The sequence below is a fragment of the Brachyhypopomus gauderio genome, chromosome 10 (genome assembly GCF_052324685.1).
Source record: "Brachyhypopomus gauderio isolate BG-103 chromosome 10, BGAUD_0.2, whole genome shotgun sequence".
Taxonomy (NCBI): Eukaryota; Metazoa; Chordata; class Actinopteri; order Gymnotiformes; family Hypopomidae; genus Brachyhypopomus; species Brachyhypopomus gauderio.
Genome location: NC_135220.1, coordinates 24,699,012 through 24,718,474, shown reverse-complemented (window position 1 = coordinate 24,718,474; position 19,463 = coordinate 24,699,012). Strand labels below are relative to the sequence as shown.

Genomic DNA, 19,463 nt, shown 5'->3' with positions numbered 1-19,463 from the left:
TATGACAACTGGCGAGGGGCCATCACGAGAGCAGAAGTTGTGTCTTCTATATTTAAATCTATTACCTATAACCAGCATTAGGGCAAAGTTATTTCACAAAATTGAGACCAAAAATGAAAAACCTTTATTTTTATAAACGGATGGTGGTTGTCAAAGGACAAAGAAATGAAATAAGAAGCTTTGACCACAGGGGGGCAGAAGAAGTGGTTAGATTGTGGAAAGTGTTCGCAGCGAGGCTAATGTATTTATTAGAAGCAATTATAACGAGGCTGAAGTTGGTTACTTGTTCGCAGTTTGAGATTCGTTTGGTTACTTATTCGCAGCTCCTTATTCAGCGGCTGAAGTTGGTTCCTTATTCAAAAAGGGTGTGTTCACGATGCGTGTTTGCTGCGCACTTTGTTTAAAAGAGATATATTAAACAAACGAGCGTAGGAGCATACATTTAAGAGGTTATTGTCTCCCATACTGATTTTGTGAATGTAGAAAAAAATATTAAAATATAATGAAAGCATTCCTTTTGTAAAATGGTTTCTATTTCAAGTCGTTCCAATTGTATGCAATTTGTACATGATGATTGAATTCGTCAGCATTTCTAACGTAAGGAAACATATTCTTAGATTTGAAAACTAAAAACACAGAAATGCTGTTCTAGAACACAAATTAATTGGAAGAAGAAATACCAGCACACAACATGGTATATTGAGCAGTGGGCAGATAGGTGAACGGATTTAAAGGGGCAGTTGCAGAGGCTTATTGAAGGCCTTATTGATGGTGGGCCAGAGAAATAACAACAGCATCATGAAGAGAGAAACCTGATTTTAGCCTGATCCAACATCATTTTATACCTCAAATCTATCTGGAAACACGGCATATTGAGTAGTTAAGCGCACAGAAAGCGCACTGAAATGGTTCAGAGGGGCAAGTTCAGAGGCCTGCTGTATGTCTACACGGCGTCAGGCCAGACAAGCAACACATGCATCATACATAACTAGTTCCTATATGTATGAGGACTCTGATTTTGGCCTGGCCCAACATCATTTTATGCCTCAAATCTAACTGGAAACATGACATATTGAGTAGTTAAGCGCACAGGTGAAATGGATCAGAGGGGCAATTTCAGAGGCTTGCTGTATGCCTGTAAGGTCTTGGGCCAGGCAAAGCTCAAATGCATCATAATACCTGGTTCCTATATGTAAGAGAAACTTGTTTTTGGCCTGGCCCAACATAATTTTATGCCTCAAATCTAACTAGAAACACAGCATATTGAGTAAAGCGCACAGATGAAATGATTCAGAGGGGCAATTTCAGAGGCTTGCTGCATGTCTATAAGGCATTGGGCCAGACAACCAATGCATGCATCACATGTATCGCGTTACTATCTGTAAGAGAAACCTGATTTTGTCCTGGCCCGACATCATTTTAGCCCTCAAATCTAACTGGAAACATGAAACATTGAGTGGTGTGCACAGGTAAAATGATTGAGGGGCAATTTCATAGGCTTGCTGTATGCCTCTAAGGTGTCGGGCCAGGCAAAACTCAAATGCATCATACATAACAGGTTCCTATATGTAGGAGAAACCTGATTTTAACAGATCTAACTGCCAATATGTAAGTGCACACTGATGGCAGGCCAGATTCATGGCAGGTCAGATAAACCTGTTTTGTGCACTTTGCATGAAAGTTCCAGTGATGTTTGTATCAAAAGTTTAATATTTTGTTTTGTTTTGGCACCCTTTGAAAAACCGTGTGATGCTTCTCTAATTTGTGTAATTAACAGCACCTGTTACTTACCTGTGGCACATAACAGGTGGTGGCAATAACTAAATCACATTTGCAGCCAGTTAAAATGGATTAAAGTTGCCTCAACCTCTGTCCTGTGTCCTTGTGTGTACCACATTGAGCATGGAGAAAAGAAAGAAGACCAAAGAACTTTCTGAGGACGTGAGAAGCAAAATTGTGAGTAAGCATGGGCAATCGCAAGGCTACAAGTCCATCTCCAAAGACCTGAATGTTCCTGTGTCTACCGTGCACAGTGTCATAAAGAAGTTTAAAGCCCATGGCACTGTGGCTAACCTCCCTAGATGTGGACGGAAAAGAAAAATTGACGAGAGATTTCAACGAAAGATTGTGCGGATGGTTGATAAAGAACCTCGACTAACATTCAACCAAGTTCAAGCTGCCCTGCAGTCCAAGGGTACAACAGTGTCAACCCGTACTATCCGTCGGTGTCTGAATGAAAAGGGACTCCATGGTAGGATACCCAGGAAGAGACATAAAAAAGCCAGGCTGAAGTTTGCCAAAACTTACCTGAGGAAGCCAAAAACGTTTTGGAAGAATGTTCTCTGGTCAGATGAGACAAAAGTAGAACTTTTTGGGAAAAGGCATCAACGTAGTGTTTACAGGAAAAACAACGAGGCCTTCAAAGAAAAGAACACAGTCCCTATGGTCAAACATGGCGGAGGTTCCCTGATGTTCTGGGGTTGCTTTGCTGCCTCTGGCACTGGACTGCTTGACCGTGTGCATGGCATTATGAAGTCTGAAGACTAACAACAAATTTTGCAGCACAATGTAGGGCCCAGTGTGAGAAAACTGGGTCTCCCTTAGAGTTCATGGGTGTTCCTGCAGGACAATGACCCAAAACACCCTTCAAAATCAAATCAAATCAAATATATTTGTATAGCGCTTGTCACGTTGTCACAAAGCGCTTTACAGGATTTACAAGGTTAACAATACTATGGATCCAAATCCCTAATGAGCAAGCCAAAGGCAACAGTTGCAAGGACAAACTCCCTATGATGGTGGGGAATAGGAAGAAACCTTGGGAGGACCAAGACTCAAAAGGGAACCCATCCTCCATTGGGCGGCCTGTTAACACACAAATTACAAAAAAACAAAAAACAAAACAAATTATACAGATGAATACACAAGTCACAAATAAATCACACAATCAGGCTAAGTATAAGGTAACTAGAATGAAAGTTCTGGGTGTTGGTATTGTCAATGTAAAAAGCACTAGAAAATGGTTTGAGAAAGCACTGGAGACTTCTAAAGTGTTCAGCAATGAGTACAGACCTGAATCCCATAGAACAACTGTGGAGAGATCTCAAAATGGCAGTTTGGAGAAGGCACCCTTCAAATCTCAGGGACCTGGAGCAGTTTGCCAAAGAAGAATGGCCTAAAATTCCAGCAGAGCATTGTAAGAAACTCATTGATGGTTACCGGAAGCGGTTGTTTGTAGTTATTTTGTTTAAAGGCTATGCTAACAAGTATTAGGCTGAGGGTGCCAATACTTTTGTCCGGCCCATTTTTGGAGTTTTGTGCAAAATGATTATTGATTTGACTTCCATTCTCTTTTGTGTTCTTTTTTTCATTCCAAGCAAAATAAATGAAGATATTAATACCAAAGCATTTGTGATTGCAATCATTTTCTGATTTCTGCAAAGTATTATCTGACAGAATTGCAGGGGTGCCAATACTTTTGGCCAGCACTCTATATATATATATATATATATATATATATATATATATATATATATATATATATATATAGAGAGAGAGAGAGAGAGAGAGAGAGTGAGAGAGAGAGAGAGAGATTGATAGATATAGATAGTAGTGAAATATTGTAGTGAAATACACAAAATCGCGAGTCGCAAGTGGAAACACAACTCGACGAGCAAACTTGAAAACGTAGTGAACACTGAATGCCACGAAAACAGGCACAAGCATAGAGCAGCAATAACCAATAAGACATAAACAATAAAGAGCAAAGGAGAGACGGGATAATGGAGTACACCTAAATGTACAGAGAGTGATAATGGAGAAGTGAAGAATGTTACCAATGGGCGGTGCCGACAAGGGCTACATAAACATAAAGCACATGGTGAGACGCTGACGGAAATAAACAAATACATGGTACTGTGAATGGGAGTGGATCACTAGCTGTATTATTGTACAGGGCCAGGAAAAAAAGAGACGCATAACAACCAGACAGTTATTTCCCAATGCTGCATAAGAACAGGTTGACATACACCTGTCTGTCTAAAACAACTTTTTTAAAGAGAATACCTAAACAATCTTTTAGATTTTAAAATTTTACAATATGCTTTGTAAATGTGCTGTTTTATAATTAAAACAGATCTGATTCTTGAGAAGAGAGGGCTATTCCTGGCCAGAGTTGAAAAATGCATTGAATATACCAATGGAAATTGAATTTGGTGGAGTTATGATGATTTTCTTTTAGGGAAAAACTTGGTCTCTATGTCGGAGAATTCATTTGTGTGAGTCTAAATTAATAAGGCCTACAAGTATGTTGTTGAAATTTCTCTAAATACAATATTAATAGACTGCACTATTAACATTATATAATATTTTAATTGCATTAGTAATACTATTATACAAACTGAAGTCTAGTTTATCCAATAGATAGGCACATGTTAAGTATGATGCATATGACCTTTGCTTGGCCTGAGTCATTAGAGGCATATAGCAGCAAGCATCTGCAATTGAACTGTATCATTTCACTTGAGCAAAACTACACAATATGCCATATTGCCAGTTAGATCTGAGGGCTAAAGTGATGTCAGGCCAACAAGGAGAGGTAACAAGGAATAAATGAACACATAAGGCCACCACTAATTAAATGTAACTCGCTTGCAGACCGTTTTTATCTAATATATATATATATCCTAGATCTGAATGAATGAAATATTCTCATTGAATACTTTGTTCTGTACAAAGTTGAATGTGCTGACAACAAAATCACATAAAAATCATCAATGGAAATCACATTTATTAACCAATGGAGGCCGGGATTTGGAGCCACACACAAAATTAAAGTGGAAAAATACACTACAGGCTGATCCAACTTTGATGTAATGTCCTTAAAACAAGTCAAAATGAGGCTCAGTATTGTGTGGCCTCCACGTGCCTGTATGACCTCCCTACAACGCCTGGGCATGCTCCTGATGATGTGGCAGATGGTCTCCTGAGGGATCTCCCCCCAGACCTGGACTAAAGCATCTGCCAACACCTGGACAGTCTGTGGTGCAACGTGACGTTGGTGGATGAAGCGAGACATGATGTCCCAGATGTACTCAATCGGATTCAGGTCTGGGGAACGGGTGGGCCAGTCCATAGCTTCAATGTCTTCATCTTGCAGGAACTGCTGACACTCTCCAGCCACATGTGGTCTAGCATTGTCCTGCATTAGGAGGAACCCAGGGCCAACCGCACCAGCATATGGTCTCACAAGGGGTCTGAGGATCTCATCTCGGTACCTAATGGCAGTCAGGCTACCTCTGGTGAGCACCTGGAGGGCTGTGTGGCCCTCCAAAGAAATGCCACCCCACACCATTACTGACCTAGAGCCAAACCGGTCATGCTGAAGGATGTTGCAGGCAGCAGATCGCTCTCCACGGCATCTCCAGACTCCGTCATGTCTGTCACATGTGCTCAGTGTGAAGAGCACAAGGCGCCAGTGGCGAATTTGTCAATCCTGGTGTTCTCTGGCAAATGCCAAGCGTCCTGCACGGTGTTGGGCTGTGAGCATAACCCCCCATCTGTGGACGTTGGGCCCTCATACCATCCTCATGGAGTCGGTTTCTAACTGTTTGTGCAGACACATGCACATTAGTGGCCTGCTGGAGGTCATTTTGCAGGGCTCTGGCAGTGCTCCTCCTGTTCCTTCTTGCACAAAGGCGGAGGTAGCGGTCCTGCTGCTGGGTTGTTGCCCTCCTACGGCCTCCTCCACGTCTCCTGGTGTACTGGCCTGTCTCCTGGTAGCGCCTCCAGCCTCTGGACACTACGCTGACAGACACAGCAAACCTTCTTGCCACAGCTCGCATTGATGTGCCATCCTGGATAAGCTGCACTACCTGAGCCACTTGTGTGGGTTGTAGAGTCCGTCTCATGCTACCACGAGTGTGAAAGCACCACCAACATTCAAAAGTGATCAAAACATCAGCCAGAAAGCATAGGTACTGAGAAGTGGTCTGTGGTCCCCACCTGCAGAACCACTCCTTTATAGGGGGTCTTGCTAATTGCCTCTCATTTCTACCTGTTGTCTATTCCATTTGCACAACAGCAGGTGAAATTGATTGACAATCAGTGTTGCTTCCTAACTGAACAGGTTGGTTTCACAGAATGTGGTTGACTTGGAGTTATATTGTGTTGTTTAAGTGTTCCCTTTATTTTTTTGAGCAGTGTATAATATATATGTGTGGTGTTGTCCAATTGGCCTTTTGTTTAAGTTGTACTTTTGTTTTGCACATGCTGTTGTTGCACATGTTGTTTATTGATGTAGTTGTTCATTTATAATTGTTAATTTACAATGCTGCTGATTTTATTATACATTGTTGTTATTTTATATACCTGATGAGATGGGTGGGATGGGGACAGTTTACTGTTATTGTTCTGTTTATTTGTGTTAAAATCTGAAAATTTAAATAAAAAATATATCATTATACAATATACATGTTTGTAGTAGTGCTGTCAATTCCAGGTTCAGAGATTAAAAGTCCTCACCAGGATTTTGCTCAGGCTTCCTGGATTGTGTTGATTCCACCAATTTTACCTGGATTGCTAATTAGAAAATCTAATTAGCTTGAGCAAAATCCTGGTGAGGACTTTTAATCTCTGAACCTGGAATTGACACCACTTTATAGACCCAGCCTAGGATTAAGCTATAATGGGAAATCTGTGGTGTAGAATGCATACATTTGTGTGTGTGTGTGTGTGTGTACTACGCAACACCACAAGGTAAATATAATCAATGGAAGGTGTTTTTGTACTGTATGCATAATCCCCGTTTTCGTCATACCTGTTCCATTAGCTCAGTAAGTCTGTGCTTCTTTTTACTGCTACAAATGTGTGTTCTAATAGGCCCTTTTCACAACAAAGCGGAAATACGTCACCGCCGGGTAAAACAAGTTCCTGTACTCGCAGAAGTTAGTTGTTGTCAATTCACCTCAGAAGGGTTCCAAGTTGAATAGAGGCTACAAATTGTTTGTAGAAGAATTTATTCACTCATACCAGGGTAATGTGACACCAGCTAGCACTAGCGAGGTAACTAACTATTATTTAACGTATAGCTAGTTCCATTAGTCATCCTACGGAGTGGTAAAACAGTCCATATTATGATATACATTATAATATTACGAATGATACTGACAGCTTTAGTTAACAATATCTAGCTAGGTTAGCAAGCCAAGTAACGTCAGCTATTGATTGTTTGGTTTACATCAGTATCAACAAAGTTCATGACACACACCAAGTTATTAAGTGTTGTTGTTTATTCAGTGTCCAATATAGTCGACAGCAAAGTGATGGTCAGAGCTGGATGAGCTAGATGCTACCGATCAGAGCTAGTTTCAGAGCCGGTTTTAGTGTAACAGTTGCTGTCCGCATTTGAAAGAGCAAGCTCTCGGCTGGGAGTACACGTACATCCACCACGAATGTGTACTCCCCGCCGTGAGCTTGCTCTTTTCTAGCTAGATGCTAGCGGATCGGGGCTAGATGCTAGCGGAGCGGGGCTATATGCTAGCGGAGCGGGGCTAGATGCTAGCGGATCGGGGCTAGATGCTAGCGGAGCGGGGCTAGATGCTAGCGGAGCGGGGCTAGATGCTAGCGGATCGGGGCTAGATGCTAGCGGATCGGGGCTAGATGCTAGCGGAGCGGGGCTAGATGCTAGCGGATCGGGGCTAGATGCTAGCGGATCGGGGCTAGATGCTAGCGGATCGGAGCTAGATGCTAGCGGAGCGGGGCTAGATGCTAGCGGATCGGGGCTAGATGCTAGCGGATCGGGGCTAGATGCTAGCGGATCGGGGCTAGATGCTAGCGGATCGGGGCTAGATGCTAGCGGATCGGGGCTAGATGCTAGCGGATCGGGGCTAGATGCTAGCGGATCGGAGCTAGATGCTAGCGGATCGGGGCTAGATGCTAGCGGATCGGGGCTAGATGCTAGCGGATCGGGGCTAGATGCTAGCGGATCGGAGCTAGATGCTAGCGGATCGGAGCTAGATGCTAGCGGATCGGAGCTAGATGCTAGGGCAAATGCTCAAATCTTCCACAACCTCCGCCTCTGGTGGACGAACGTGTACTCCCAGCCGAGAAATGCGGACCCTTTTGTGACATCACTCCAAATGCTTATTTTAGAACATTGACAGCTTCTAAATTCTAATTTAATTAGCAAATACTTCAGTGCTGCAAAGGACATCAAGGAAGGTGGAAGAAGCAAACGTTTTAGTAGTTTAGTAGTAGTTTTGTAGTGTAGTAGTTTCAAACAAAGATAGCTTAGAAATTCTAGAGTTGTCTCTAGAAAATGTTCCCAGTCATTAATCTGCATCGGGTCGACTGCAAAGGTATGTTCACAAAAATATTTTGGGACTGGTGAAGGGAACAACACAGACTGGGAACACACACATGGAAGTAAACATACATAGACGAACATATACATGTAGTCACAGACATGCCCAGAGGGAGGAGTCTGGGGCTGTACTGTTAAAGCTGGAAGTATGTTTGTGTTTGTCAGATTTGCCAAAACCACACATACCTGTAGCAAAAACCAGATCACCTGACTTATGTAATTCAAAACCAGACAGTACGCTCTGCAATCCTGCAATAGTAGGGACCTGATGAAACCTTTTCTCTCCTCAGTGTGCAGATCCGATGTGAATGAGTGTGTTAAGTGGGATGCCCCTCTGACTCCTGCAGAGACGGCACCAGAGGAAACCACTGTACCTCAGGCCCTCATCTTCAACAGCAGTGGGGGAGAGGTTGAAAGTCATCTACCTCTCCTAGAAAGCCCCCAGCATCAGGGCGAATTTGTGAGGGAGGATGTGACAGAACAGGGTAAAGATTCTGATGATGAAAGTCCGGATTACGATGAGTGGACTCCTCTGGACACATCAGCTTACCTCTTTGGCCATTTGGAAAATTTCTCCTTTCAGTTTCCAGCAGCTGCCACTGAGGAAGAGGATGAGGTTCTTACAGATTCATCTCTGGGCAGCCTGAACAAACACGTAGATCCCATCCACAATTATCTACGAAACCACAGACCAGACAGAAACACACTAGTGAATCCGTTCACTAGTAAACATCCAGGAGAGCAGCAATCAACCAGCACCACCTGCAGCAACTTTTGTATGCCGCATGATCTTGAAGAAGAAGATGAACAAAAGAGAGTCATTGCTGAAATTCGTTGTGCCCAATCAAAGCATGCCAAAAGACGCCCACGGTCTCCCCTGCCGTTTGACTACATTGTTCCAAATTTTGGCAGGGACTACCCTCTGTTTACCATGATGACTTGGAAGGCCGATGCATGGGCTCTCAGCTACAATTTGGCAGGGGATGATCACTCACCTGGATGGTATCCAATTTACATTGTGCCACAATCTACTGATACCTCCAGGACACCAAGCCCTCATTTCTCTGTGACACAGCAGAATAACCAAGCTCAGCACAGCTCCTGGTGTGGAAACAGTCTGGCAGCTCCTGATGAGGTCAGAGCTCACATCTCCAATGCTGCTTCTGATGTGGGCCAGAACTGCAGAAACCAGATGGAGCAAAGTAGCTCTAGGAAAAGGAGGAGAGAGACAAACACCCCAAACTCCTCTCATAGCTCAGAGACAGAGAGCAGCCCCAGCAAGATGAGCAGACCAGAGAATGAACAGGAATAACTCGATCTGAACTGAACCTGTTGATCAAACATTGAAATTCAGCATTAATGGGGTCCATTTTGCCATCAAGCCTGTGAATTCATACTCTCTGCAAACAAGATGAATGAAACAAATAAACATGTTGTTTATGTACTGCATATAGTTGATTTCAGTATTTCAGGAAAAATACATGACTTTTTTTTGCGATCGATTCAGAACATAAGGGTGTCTTGGCCATTTTTAGATTCACTCAAGCACCTTTAAATTGAGAACCAGCACCCATAAAACTAAGACAAAAAAAGTTGTTTTTGTAACAGATGTTTGTCTCTAATAAGCTGAAAAATGTTAACACCATAGAAAATGTATTATTAAAATGAAGCTAGTTTTTCATTCTGTATCATATAAGTTAGCCAGCTTACCTGTGATAAAATCAGAATGAATTACTTTTCACTTGGTAGATGCTGCTACAACACTTGTGGTGTAGCCAAATTCCATCATGTTTTCAGTGTGATGGGTCTTGTCAGCCACCGTAAGGGCTGACGTGTTTTAATAATGTATTTTTTATATAATGTTTACATGCATTGGGTGTTTACAGTGGGCAATGCCTTCCGAAAGGAGGATACTTATAGAGAGGGAAAGAACTGAGGAAGTGCAGCTGAGGAAGTCACTATGTCGAGCACAACTTTGCAGAGCTGGGTTCAACCAGCAGGTGAAGAATTATAAATGTCATGGAACCATACATAATTTTATGTGAAGTAAGCCTGTTTTCCCAGATGCAAACTTCAGCCAATGACAAATGTGTGTGTTATACCTGTGAATGAGAGTAAACAATGTTTACCAGTGCTTCCATTGCCAGTTCAGTTGTTTTGGCATGTGTCTACAAACACAGAGATCACATAAAAAGTTGGGTAGGCAGGGTGACTGGTCTGAAGAATTTATTAATTGGAAAACTTAAAAATTATTTAAGGCTGCATAGCACACTTCTTGAAACAAATGCTACTCCAGCAGTGTAAACAGAAGTACATCTTTTTAGTGTACCTCATGTGCACAATACTGCAATATACAAATGCAGTATAATTTTGCTTTGGAAATTAATAAAGTTAATCTCTCTTTTAACCAAATATAACTCTTTGATCTCTTTTGAGGATCAGCACATGTAGCATGTTTTGGAGATAAAGTTAGAGAGGCGAGATTGTGATGGTTTGGGCATGTACAGAGGAGGGAGGAGAGGTATATTGGTAGGAGGGTCTTGAGGATGGAACTTCCAGGCAAGAGGAGGAGAGGTAGACCTAAGAGGAGGTTTATGGATGCAGTGGTAGAGGATATGAGAGTGGCTGGTGTGTCAGTGGAGGACACTCAGGACAGGGCCAGATGGAGGAGTTTGATCCGCTGTGGCGACCCCTAAACGGGAATAGCCGAAAGAAGAAGAAAAAGAAGAATCTCTCTTTTAACCATATGTAATGTATATACCTAGAATAAATCATTATCAACATTATATACATGCATGCATGGCTGGGTATTGTAACTGATAAAAAATGAAAATGCATGCAGTTTGTTATAATATGAGATTATTGAGAATAATCCAAATTATAGAGATTACAGAGCTCTTGGGTTTAGCTTTCATTGTAATTAACTACTGTCATCTTGTACTGTGACAAGGTGCAGAGAACATCAAAGAAATTGATATAATATTTGGTAGTGCTACAGTTCAGAATTCAGCCAAACATGAACTGGTTGCGGGATGTCACAGCTGAACCATGCTGTTATTATTATTAGCTGGCCTGCAACCTCATGCCTACATTGTAGGTGGTATGCTAAAATTATTATAAAGTTTTGACAGACCAGCCAACTTATATGCAGTCCTTGATAATGCTTTGCAGTCTTATTCTAAATATGATGGCACCACGTATCAGCAACGTTTCAGCTGACTAGGCAAGAAGGTTTTGAGCCTGAACAGTAAGAAGCTCAAACACACTGAGGAGCAACATTTCCACTTTTCTTGTTGTACAGCCTCCTATAAATGACCTTGTCCTTGGTGAGTAAGATCTGGTTTAAGATAATAACCTCCTATAAATGACCTTGTCCTTGGTGAGTAAGATCTGGTTTAAGATAATAACCTCCTATAAATGACCTTGTCCTTGGTGAGTAAGATCTGGTTTAAGATAATAACCTCCTATAAATGACCTTGTCCTTGGTGAGTAAGATCTGGTTTAAGATAATAACCTCCTATAAATGACCTTGTCCTTGGTGAGTAAGATCTGGTTTAAGATAATAACCAACTTCACCACTGATTCCACATCTAGTTTCAATGTTGACAACCATTTAAGAATTCAACCTATGACAATAATTTATAGTTGAATTTATGCTGTCAACCTTAAAGGATGAAAATGACAATGTTAACGCTGACTCAGTGTCCCTATCTTGGCTGTCACCACTGCTCGGAAATAGAGAAGAAGATGAACGGAGACATTTCAAAAATTAAGTAGCCAAATAAGGAATGTAAGAGACGCATTACCTGAGCTGAATAAGGACAACATGGAAGAAGGAAAATGGAAAAGAGTACTTTAAAAAGAAGTTCTTCTAATTATACATTCAATCTTAAATATATGCTCATATTTATCTTTGAAAGAGAGTCACCCTGAAATACCAAGTGTTGTAGACCATAGCCTATACCAGACACAATAAAAATTGGAATCCAGTTAAACATTTCCATAACAATTTCATACCAGTCAGTAATCATTAAAGAGGATGTTCAGCCACCATAATAACATTTACATTAATTATGTGTTTGGTCTTATGTCGGTCACTGACCTGCATGTTGTATCTTTGCACTGGTATTTATTGTTTTGTCTCTGCACTTTGTTGCATGTTGCACCATGAGTCTTGGAGGAACGATCTTCTTACTGTATATGGTATATAGTTTGGATGACAGTAAAGGCTTACTTAATGTCAGGCATATATGTAGTGTACTCCAAATCTTACGTCGACGAGTTTGAAAAAAAAATAGCCTCCGTAAGTAAATTTACTTCAGGTTGCATAAGTTACAAATATGTAGTATTGCACAAATCTGTATGCGACCCGATTGAGTGAGCAATATGTAATTTAACTGGCAAGCAAACACGTAACCCACGTAGGGTACCTTTAAATAAGCTCTCAGCGTGTATTAGGTGGGCGTTCCCCTGCGATGATTCTCCTCCACAGGCTGCAATGACACTTTTTATGCAGACGAATATGAGTCACTAAAATATAGTGAAACGTGTCTATATAGAGGATCATCAGAACCAGAAAGGAAGACCAAGCGAATCTATATTTTGTGGTGTATTATCCCGAAACAGCGAATGGACGGTAGGATTGATTTCGGATACTCTTCTCTCGGTCTTCTAAAATAAACAAATGTCGACGGAGCGTGTACTAGTCTAGCGTGCTTCTCCTGATACCTCCATAAACCTGCTCTTTAATTACATTTTTTGTCGTAGTGATCCGAACGTCTAAACTTGGGGGAGAGCTGTGCAATTTATTTCCTCTAATTCCATTAAATTCTAGAATAATCGCTATTAGACATTCCAGGAGCATCCTACTCCCCCCCCCCCCCCCCCCCCCCGCGTTTCTGGCATTCACTACGCAGGCCTTCGCACGTTTGTTGTCTATTCAAAAAGTAGCGCCTTTTTCATTATTTTCTCAAACCACGTAGGTTTTCGGATCTGCATGCTTTCACCCATTATCTTTGTATTAAAATTAGAATAACCTGCATTTGTATAGTGAAAATATGATTAGCGATGTCTAACTACTCACTGTTTTTTTTTCTTTCATAGCACCCCCATTAATTTCTGCATAGATGGCGTTTATGTCTAGATTTTCACGGTCCCGAAGCAACTCTAGATCTCCGAGTAGAAGGGATTCAGGCAAGGGGTCTCCTGTATTAACTGTTGCTGAACTGGAGCGTCTCCTGTACACGGGAAAGACAGCTTGCAATCATGCGGACGAAGTGTGGCCAAGACTTTACATTGGCGACCAGTGAGTATTTAATTGCTTCTGTTATGGCTTTTTCAATACCTTTTCAAGCCCCCCCCCCTCTCTCTCTCTCTCTCACACACACACACACACACACACACCTGTTTACTAACCGAAACTCTTGCAGAGACATCGCTTCGGATCGGCGAGAGCTTACTAGACTCGGCATCACGCACATCCTTAACTGCGCGCAGAGCAAGTGGCGGGGTGGGGCCGAATACTACGCCGGCATGAATATCACTTACCAGGGCATCGAGGCCCATGACTCGCCATCCTTCGACATGAGCGTCAACTTCTACCCCGCGGCAGAATTCATTCACAAAGCACTCAGCATGGGCGGTAAGTCCAAACTCAACACATACCCACAGATCGTAGTTTGCTGGAACGTCCTTGTTTGCTCCTTCGTTGTGACGATGATCCCGTTGGCCACGAGAAAGAAATTCGATATCACGAAAACTACACTGTAAGTAAGATGTATTCAAGAAACAAAATACGGGTATTGCAATGAAAATTATACAGTAGCCTACAAATAAATAACAGTATAAATACAAAGTAAATATGCCCACAGAGGCACAGGTCTCCTGACTAAGTGTAAAGTGACAGCAGACGTGATGATGACGAATGATTAATAAGTGTAATAAAAAGTGCGAATGCCGCAAGACCTCAGGAATGAACCGACGCACGTGCAGTGAAGCAGGCAGGGTGACCAAAGCGTCCACAGCACATTAGACAGTGGGTATGATGATCCTCAGAGGAAGGGCATATGGTTAGTCTCAAGGTTGCTAGCGACACCCTCCACCAAATTTCAAACTATTATTCCTAATTATGACCTCATGTGAAACCATGTTGACATTTTTATGAGATTCGTCGATGGATATGGATATTCAACTGATATTATAACAACTCTTGTATATTTACTCCTACTAACAACCTGACAATGATGAATGACATAAGGCAGGGTTGGCTCGCTTAGTTGAGGCTAGCTAACATGGTTAACTGACGTCACGACACGGTCCTCCGCAGCGGAAAGGCCGGTGTCATTAGGTGTTCGTTTTCACCACCCGTCACTTACGCTGTGGGCAGAGAACACTCTCCTGCTCCATTCTGTTTTGATGTGGCTCTGTTTTGGTGCCCCACTATGGATTGATCAGCACACTTGTCATAGTGGTCCGTGTCTGGCAGTAAATATAATATTTCCACATGCCATGAGCCTTCGCTGCCAAGATGATGCCAATGAGTTCACCCAAATGTTGGTAGGGACGATTTTGTACTCCCAGAACATTGGTGGGAACATGACCCTACTGTCCAAATACATACCTGTGCTCTTGCTTCTGAGTGTCATACAGCACAGGTCGGATGAATAACAATGCCTGAGAAGAACTGGTTTCCTCATTTATTTCCACTATGATACGACATGATGGTTATGAGATTAGGCGAGGCTACAAGATCATGGTGTAATATTTTGTGTTTGGATGCTGGTAAAAGTCATTGCTGCTAGAGGCTAAGATTGTGTGCACTGGTGCTTGCTTTAAAGGCACGGTTCTCGTCCACTGTGCGGTGGGGGTGAGTCGTTCAGCCACACTGGTGCTGGCCTACCTTATGATTCGGCAGAGCATGACTTTAGTGGAGGCCATCAAGACTGTCAAAGACCACCGTGGTGTCATCCCCAACCGGGGCTTCCTCCGGCAGCTCAGCGGCCTGGACAGCGTTCTCCGCGCCAGTCGGAACGCAGCATGAAACCACCCGTAAATCCTGCACTTCTGCTGCGAGTCCATTGCCTTGGCCCGTGTGTTTTATGACAATGACGCGTAGTCCGTTCGGTACCATCAAATCCAACTGTTGTCCTGTGATAGTAGAAATGCCTTACTACATTAAGACCGCTCGAGGTGTGCATACTGCCTTATTCAGTGTTAACCTTTGACATTTTGCTCACGTGACCACATCACTGAAGTCTTCTTGCCAGTTTTTTTTTTTTTGATCAACAGCCACATGGGACTAACCCCCCAGTAAACTTTACAAGCAAAATAAGAACAATGATCAGGTTCGATGTTTAAGAAGGTTATTTAAGAAGGGGGGAACTTTCTTAGTATATCCAGCTATAGAATCACTGCTATAAGGACAGCAATGCTGAATAGCTCAATCAGAATCATTATCACTTGGCTCATTATCACATTGAAGCTGTCCGCCTAGAAGCACATGCAAACAAATACGAGCATACATGCAACTTCTAATATTTCATACAGGTTCCTTACAACCGGTTCAACAGCTATAGGGACTATAACCTACATACCGAATTTCTAAAAATTGCCTATTTTAAAACTAACAAGATCAACATTCATTAAATATTCATGACCAAATGACACGATTTCAGTATCATTAATCCAGCCAGGTGTTATGCAGCTCGTAATGTAGCAGTAATTTGGCACCCTTTTGTACTCTGTGGGTGTATGCAACATGGCACTGATACACAGTATCACACACTAACGTCTTGCTCTAAAGCAATGAAGTAGCAGTTTCTACATTTAGTTTCAGTGGTTAGATTTTTTTACTATAATCTGGAAGTGTAAACTAACCAATAATTTTATAACGGTTGGCTGGGGCTACTTAAATTTATGCCAATGTTACGTTTTCAGTGTAAAATAAATTATAAATGATTTGCACATGATAGTATTTATTGTTTAAAATCACCAAAAGCAAACAAAAAAATTAATATATGATACAAATGTGTTACTTAAGAACAGTTGTTCAAAGTTGCTTTACAACTTTTATGAGCTGGGACCACAAAGCCCCTCAGTGTTAAGCAGAACTTTACTGCACACCAATTTGTGTCTTATGAACAGTTTCTCAGCACTCCTTAACATCTTAGAGAGAAACATATATGACAGAGTAGCAATTACACTCTGTGTGTGTATATACATAAATAAACTTAGGTATTTCTAAAGCCGTGAATTAAAGTGGCAAATACCTCAATTGTGATGTTTCATCTTGTCAGCATTTGTAAAATGCTAAATTGTTGATCATTAGTTAATAGATGTAAGTTGTATGTTTTTTCACCAAGCTATATGCATGGTGTCAATATGTCTTGAGTTGTAGCAAGTTAGCAAGTTTTTAGAAATAGAAATATGATTAAACTGTATAGATCTCTCCTTTCTTTGAGGTGTCTTGTGAATGGTCATGTGACGTACATATTTATGGTGTTGTGGCAACAAGACATTTACAAAATCTCCACATGTACAAATTCTTCTTTCAAGTAGCAGAGTTTACAAAGTTATAACCAATAAAACCAAACCAAAACAACCACAAAAATCAACACTTCACAAGAATTGAAAGTGCAGACCACAATGTTGTTTTTTCTTGGGTATTGTCTTAAATCCAACTGATCGACCAACCATGTTCCTGTAGAAAATACCTTGTACAACAGTTTTGTACTGAATTCCAAAAGGATTATAAAGAGCCAGCATCATGAATCAGATCACACAGTACTGCCTACATCTCATGTAACAACACCCAGTGTCTAGTACGTTTCTTATTCGAAGGTTAAAATGCGTATCTGGCAGTTCATTGGAACTGGATTTGACCGGTCTGAAGAAGGAATCATCAGAATCTTGTCAGACAGAATCAGAGAGGGGCAAATTACAAAACCTTGGCATAAATGTAGCAACTGTCTATCAAAACTGTAACCAAGGACAATTTAATCAATACAGAACAACGAATGAACTTGGTTTATGTAACAACAGTTATTTGCCTAAAATGTTTTTCTGTTATAGCATCCTTTCTGTGGGTTCAAATTATTGCTATGAAATCTGTCACTATATCTTATCTTTCATCTACAAACAAAGGTGGATCTCACATTCTGTGGGATTCTTCTTCTGTTTTTATGGTATCAGTTCTGTTTTTAAAAGACCGTTTCTATAGTGATACTTGAATGATTTTTTTGATGATTTTTTTTATTAGTCTATGTAAATAATAAATGTCAAATAAAAACATGAAACAAATGAGATCCATAAATGTTGTATTATCATATTGTTCCATACATACTGTGTTCAAAATTCCTTTAAACTCTGTACCCTTAAAACCTTAACGTGCAGTAGTAGAGATTCAAGAAACACCACCTCTAGCAGGTGAGTAGGTGAACCATAGACTTTATATACAGTCTATGGAGTGAACAGAACACAAAACTGGAAAGATTTATTTATATAAGTGTCTAATTGTCTCATTATGTTACCCAAATATTACCTCAAATTATTACCAAATACTACAATTGTTAGTAGTGGTGTTTGGCCAGGGTAGGCATCTAATACCTGTGTCTGGGGTGTGTGATAGTGTTTGTATTTTACGCTGATGTGGTATGTTTACCTTCATAATAGTGAACTTATAAATATATAAGCTCTTTGATTTAGACTCCTAATGATTTGCTGCTGTGGGGATAGTTGAGTGTTTGATACAACAGCAATTTCTTTGAGTTTATTGGTGACTACCTGTGTTAGCTAGCAGGTTAAGATCATTAGCTTCCCTGAAGGGGATTCTCCGAAAGTATTACTTTACTCTCAAAGAGATAAAAAATGTATCCGCTCAATTCAATATGTAAAATCCATCATTTACAGTACAACATATTAAACATATCACATTTACATAACTGCCTATCTAGAAGGAACATTGCTAACTAATCCTTTGTCCAACTTCATCCCTTTTCATTTTGGAAAGGGCACTTCTAGTGCTAATTTGTGTTTAATATGTCTATAATATAATAATAATCTTTATTTGGATAGCAAACATACATGCAACTCAAAGTGCTTTACATGTACATGTGACGGGCAGGGTGAGCAAAACAAAAAGCTATCACACCAAGTCTCAGGGAAAAAGGATGGTGAAAAAGTGCACAAACCAAAAACCTGTGACTTCGATCCAAATGAAGGATATAATGACCAGCGGTCAACTGGTACAAAGACAAGACATATAGACAAACGACCCTCAGGTGAGACGGATCACGGGCTCCGCCCACCTGAGGGACGAACACAATAGGGGTGTGTTTAAAAAATCGATTTTTCTATTCAAATCGATCTTCATTTGAATTATTCGATATCGATTTATTAAACCTGAGATCAATCTTTAGAATTGGCAAATTTTCCTCGCATATGCGTACCGTTTTAACGTCTAGCGTTTTATCTCGCGTGACGTGCTTTAATTCCACCTTGTTTAGGTGTATGAACCCTGCAAACATGACTTTGTTCATTGCGCTGAAGCGCGGCGCGTGTGAAGTTTCAAAATTTGAGAGGTGCACGACCACACGAAGCGACAGCGCACTGGCGGAGCCACCGCGATTACGTCGTTTTCGGTGCATGGACCCTCACGCCAGTCGTGATGCGTCAAGTATAAAGCTGTGAAGTTTTCTCAATTTCTCAATATTGTTACTGCACAAAGAAGCTGTCTCCCTCCTCAACATGTTGATCAGCTCATTTTCTTGCAGAAAATTTTGACAATCTCCAAGATTTCAGAAAGCAGTCATGAATAAATCTTAGTTTTTGGACCTTAATGTTTACAATATTCAGAACTATGTTCATAAATGTTTTTTTACATGTAAAAAAAAACTTAATTTGCACTTTAAAGGGCTGTTCAAAACCGCTTTCAATGCCTTTTCTGGTAAAGGAGCTATGTGGAAATGTGTGCATTAATTGATATAAAAACACTAATATCACAGTATAAACACTAATATCTTAATTCATTTTAATAAAGTTTGAGTGATCCTTGTATCATTACAACATTTCACATTCAGACTACACTTTTTATTGTAACTGAAAT

The 19,463-nt window shown here is 41.0% G+C and overlaps 2 protein-coding genes across 3 annotated transcripts; both read left to right on the top strand.

Moving 5' to 3' along the window:
- Positions 1–7,851: 7,851 nt before the first annotated feature.
- On the top strand, positions 7,852–10,662 carry LOC143526082 (uncharacterized). Its single transcript, XM_077020722.1, has 2 exons — positions 7,852–8,357; positions 8,653–10,662. The coding sequence occupies exons 1-2, from the start codon at positions 8,318–8,320 to the stop codon at positions 9,672–9,674; spliced, it is 1,062 nt and encodes a 353-aa protein (XP_076876837.1). The 5' UTR covers positions 7,852–8,317; the 3' UTR covers positions 9,675–10,662.
- Positions 10,663–11,530: 868 nt separating this feature from the next.
- Positions 11,531–17,662, top strand: dusp26 (dual specificity phosphatase 26). Of its 2 annotated transcripts, none has more exons than XM_077020724.1 (4): positions 11,531–11,688; positions 13,466–13,667; positions 13,792–14,003; positions 15,199–17,662. In XM_077020724.1, the coding sequence occupies exons 2-4, from the start codon at positions 13,489–13,491 to the stop codon at positions 15,399–15,401; spliced, it is 594 nt and encodes a 197-aa protein (XP_076876839.1). In that variant the 5' UTR covers positions 11,531–11,688; positions 13,466–13,488; the 3' UTR covers positions 15,402–17,662. The 2 variants fall into 2 exon arrangements, with proteins under 2 accessions (XP_076876839.1, XP_076876838.1); XM_077020723.1 differs by lacking the exon at positions 11,531–11,688 and adding an exon at positions 12,765–12,998.
- The last annotated feature ends 1,801 nt before the right edge of the window (positions 17,663–19,463 follow it).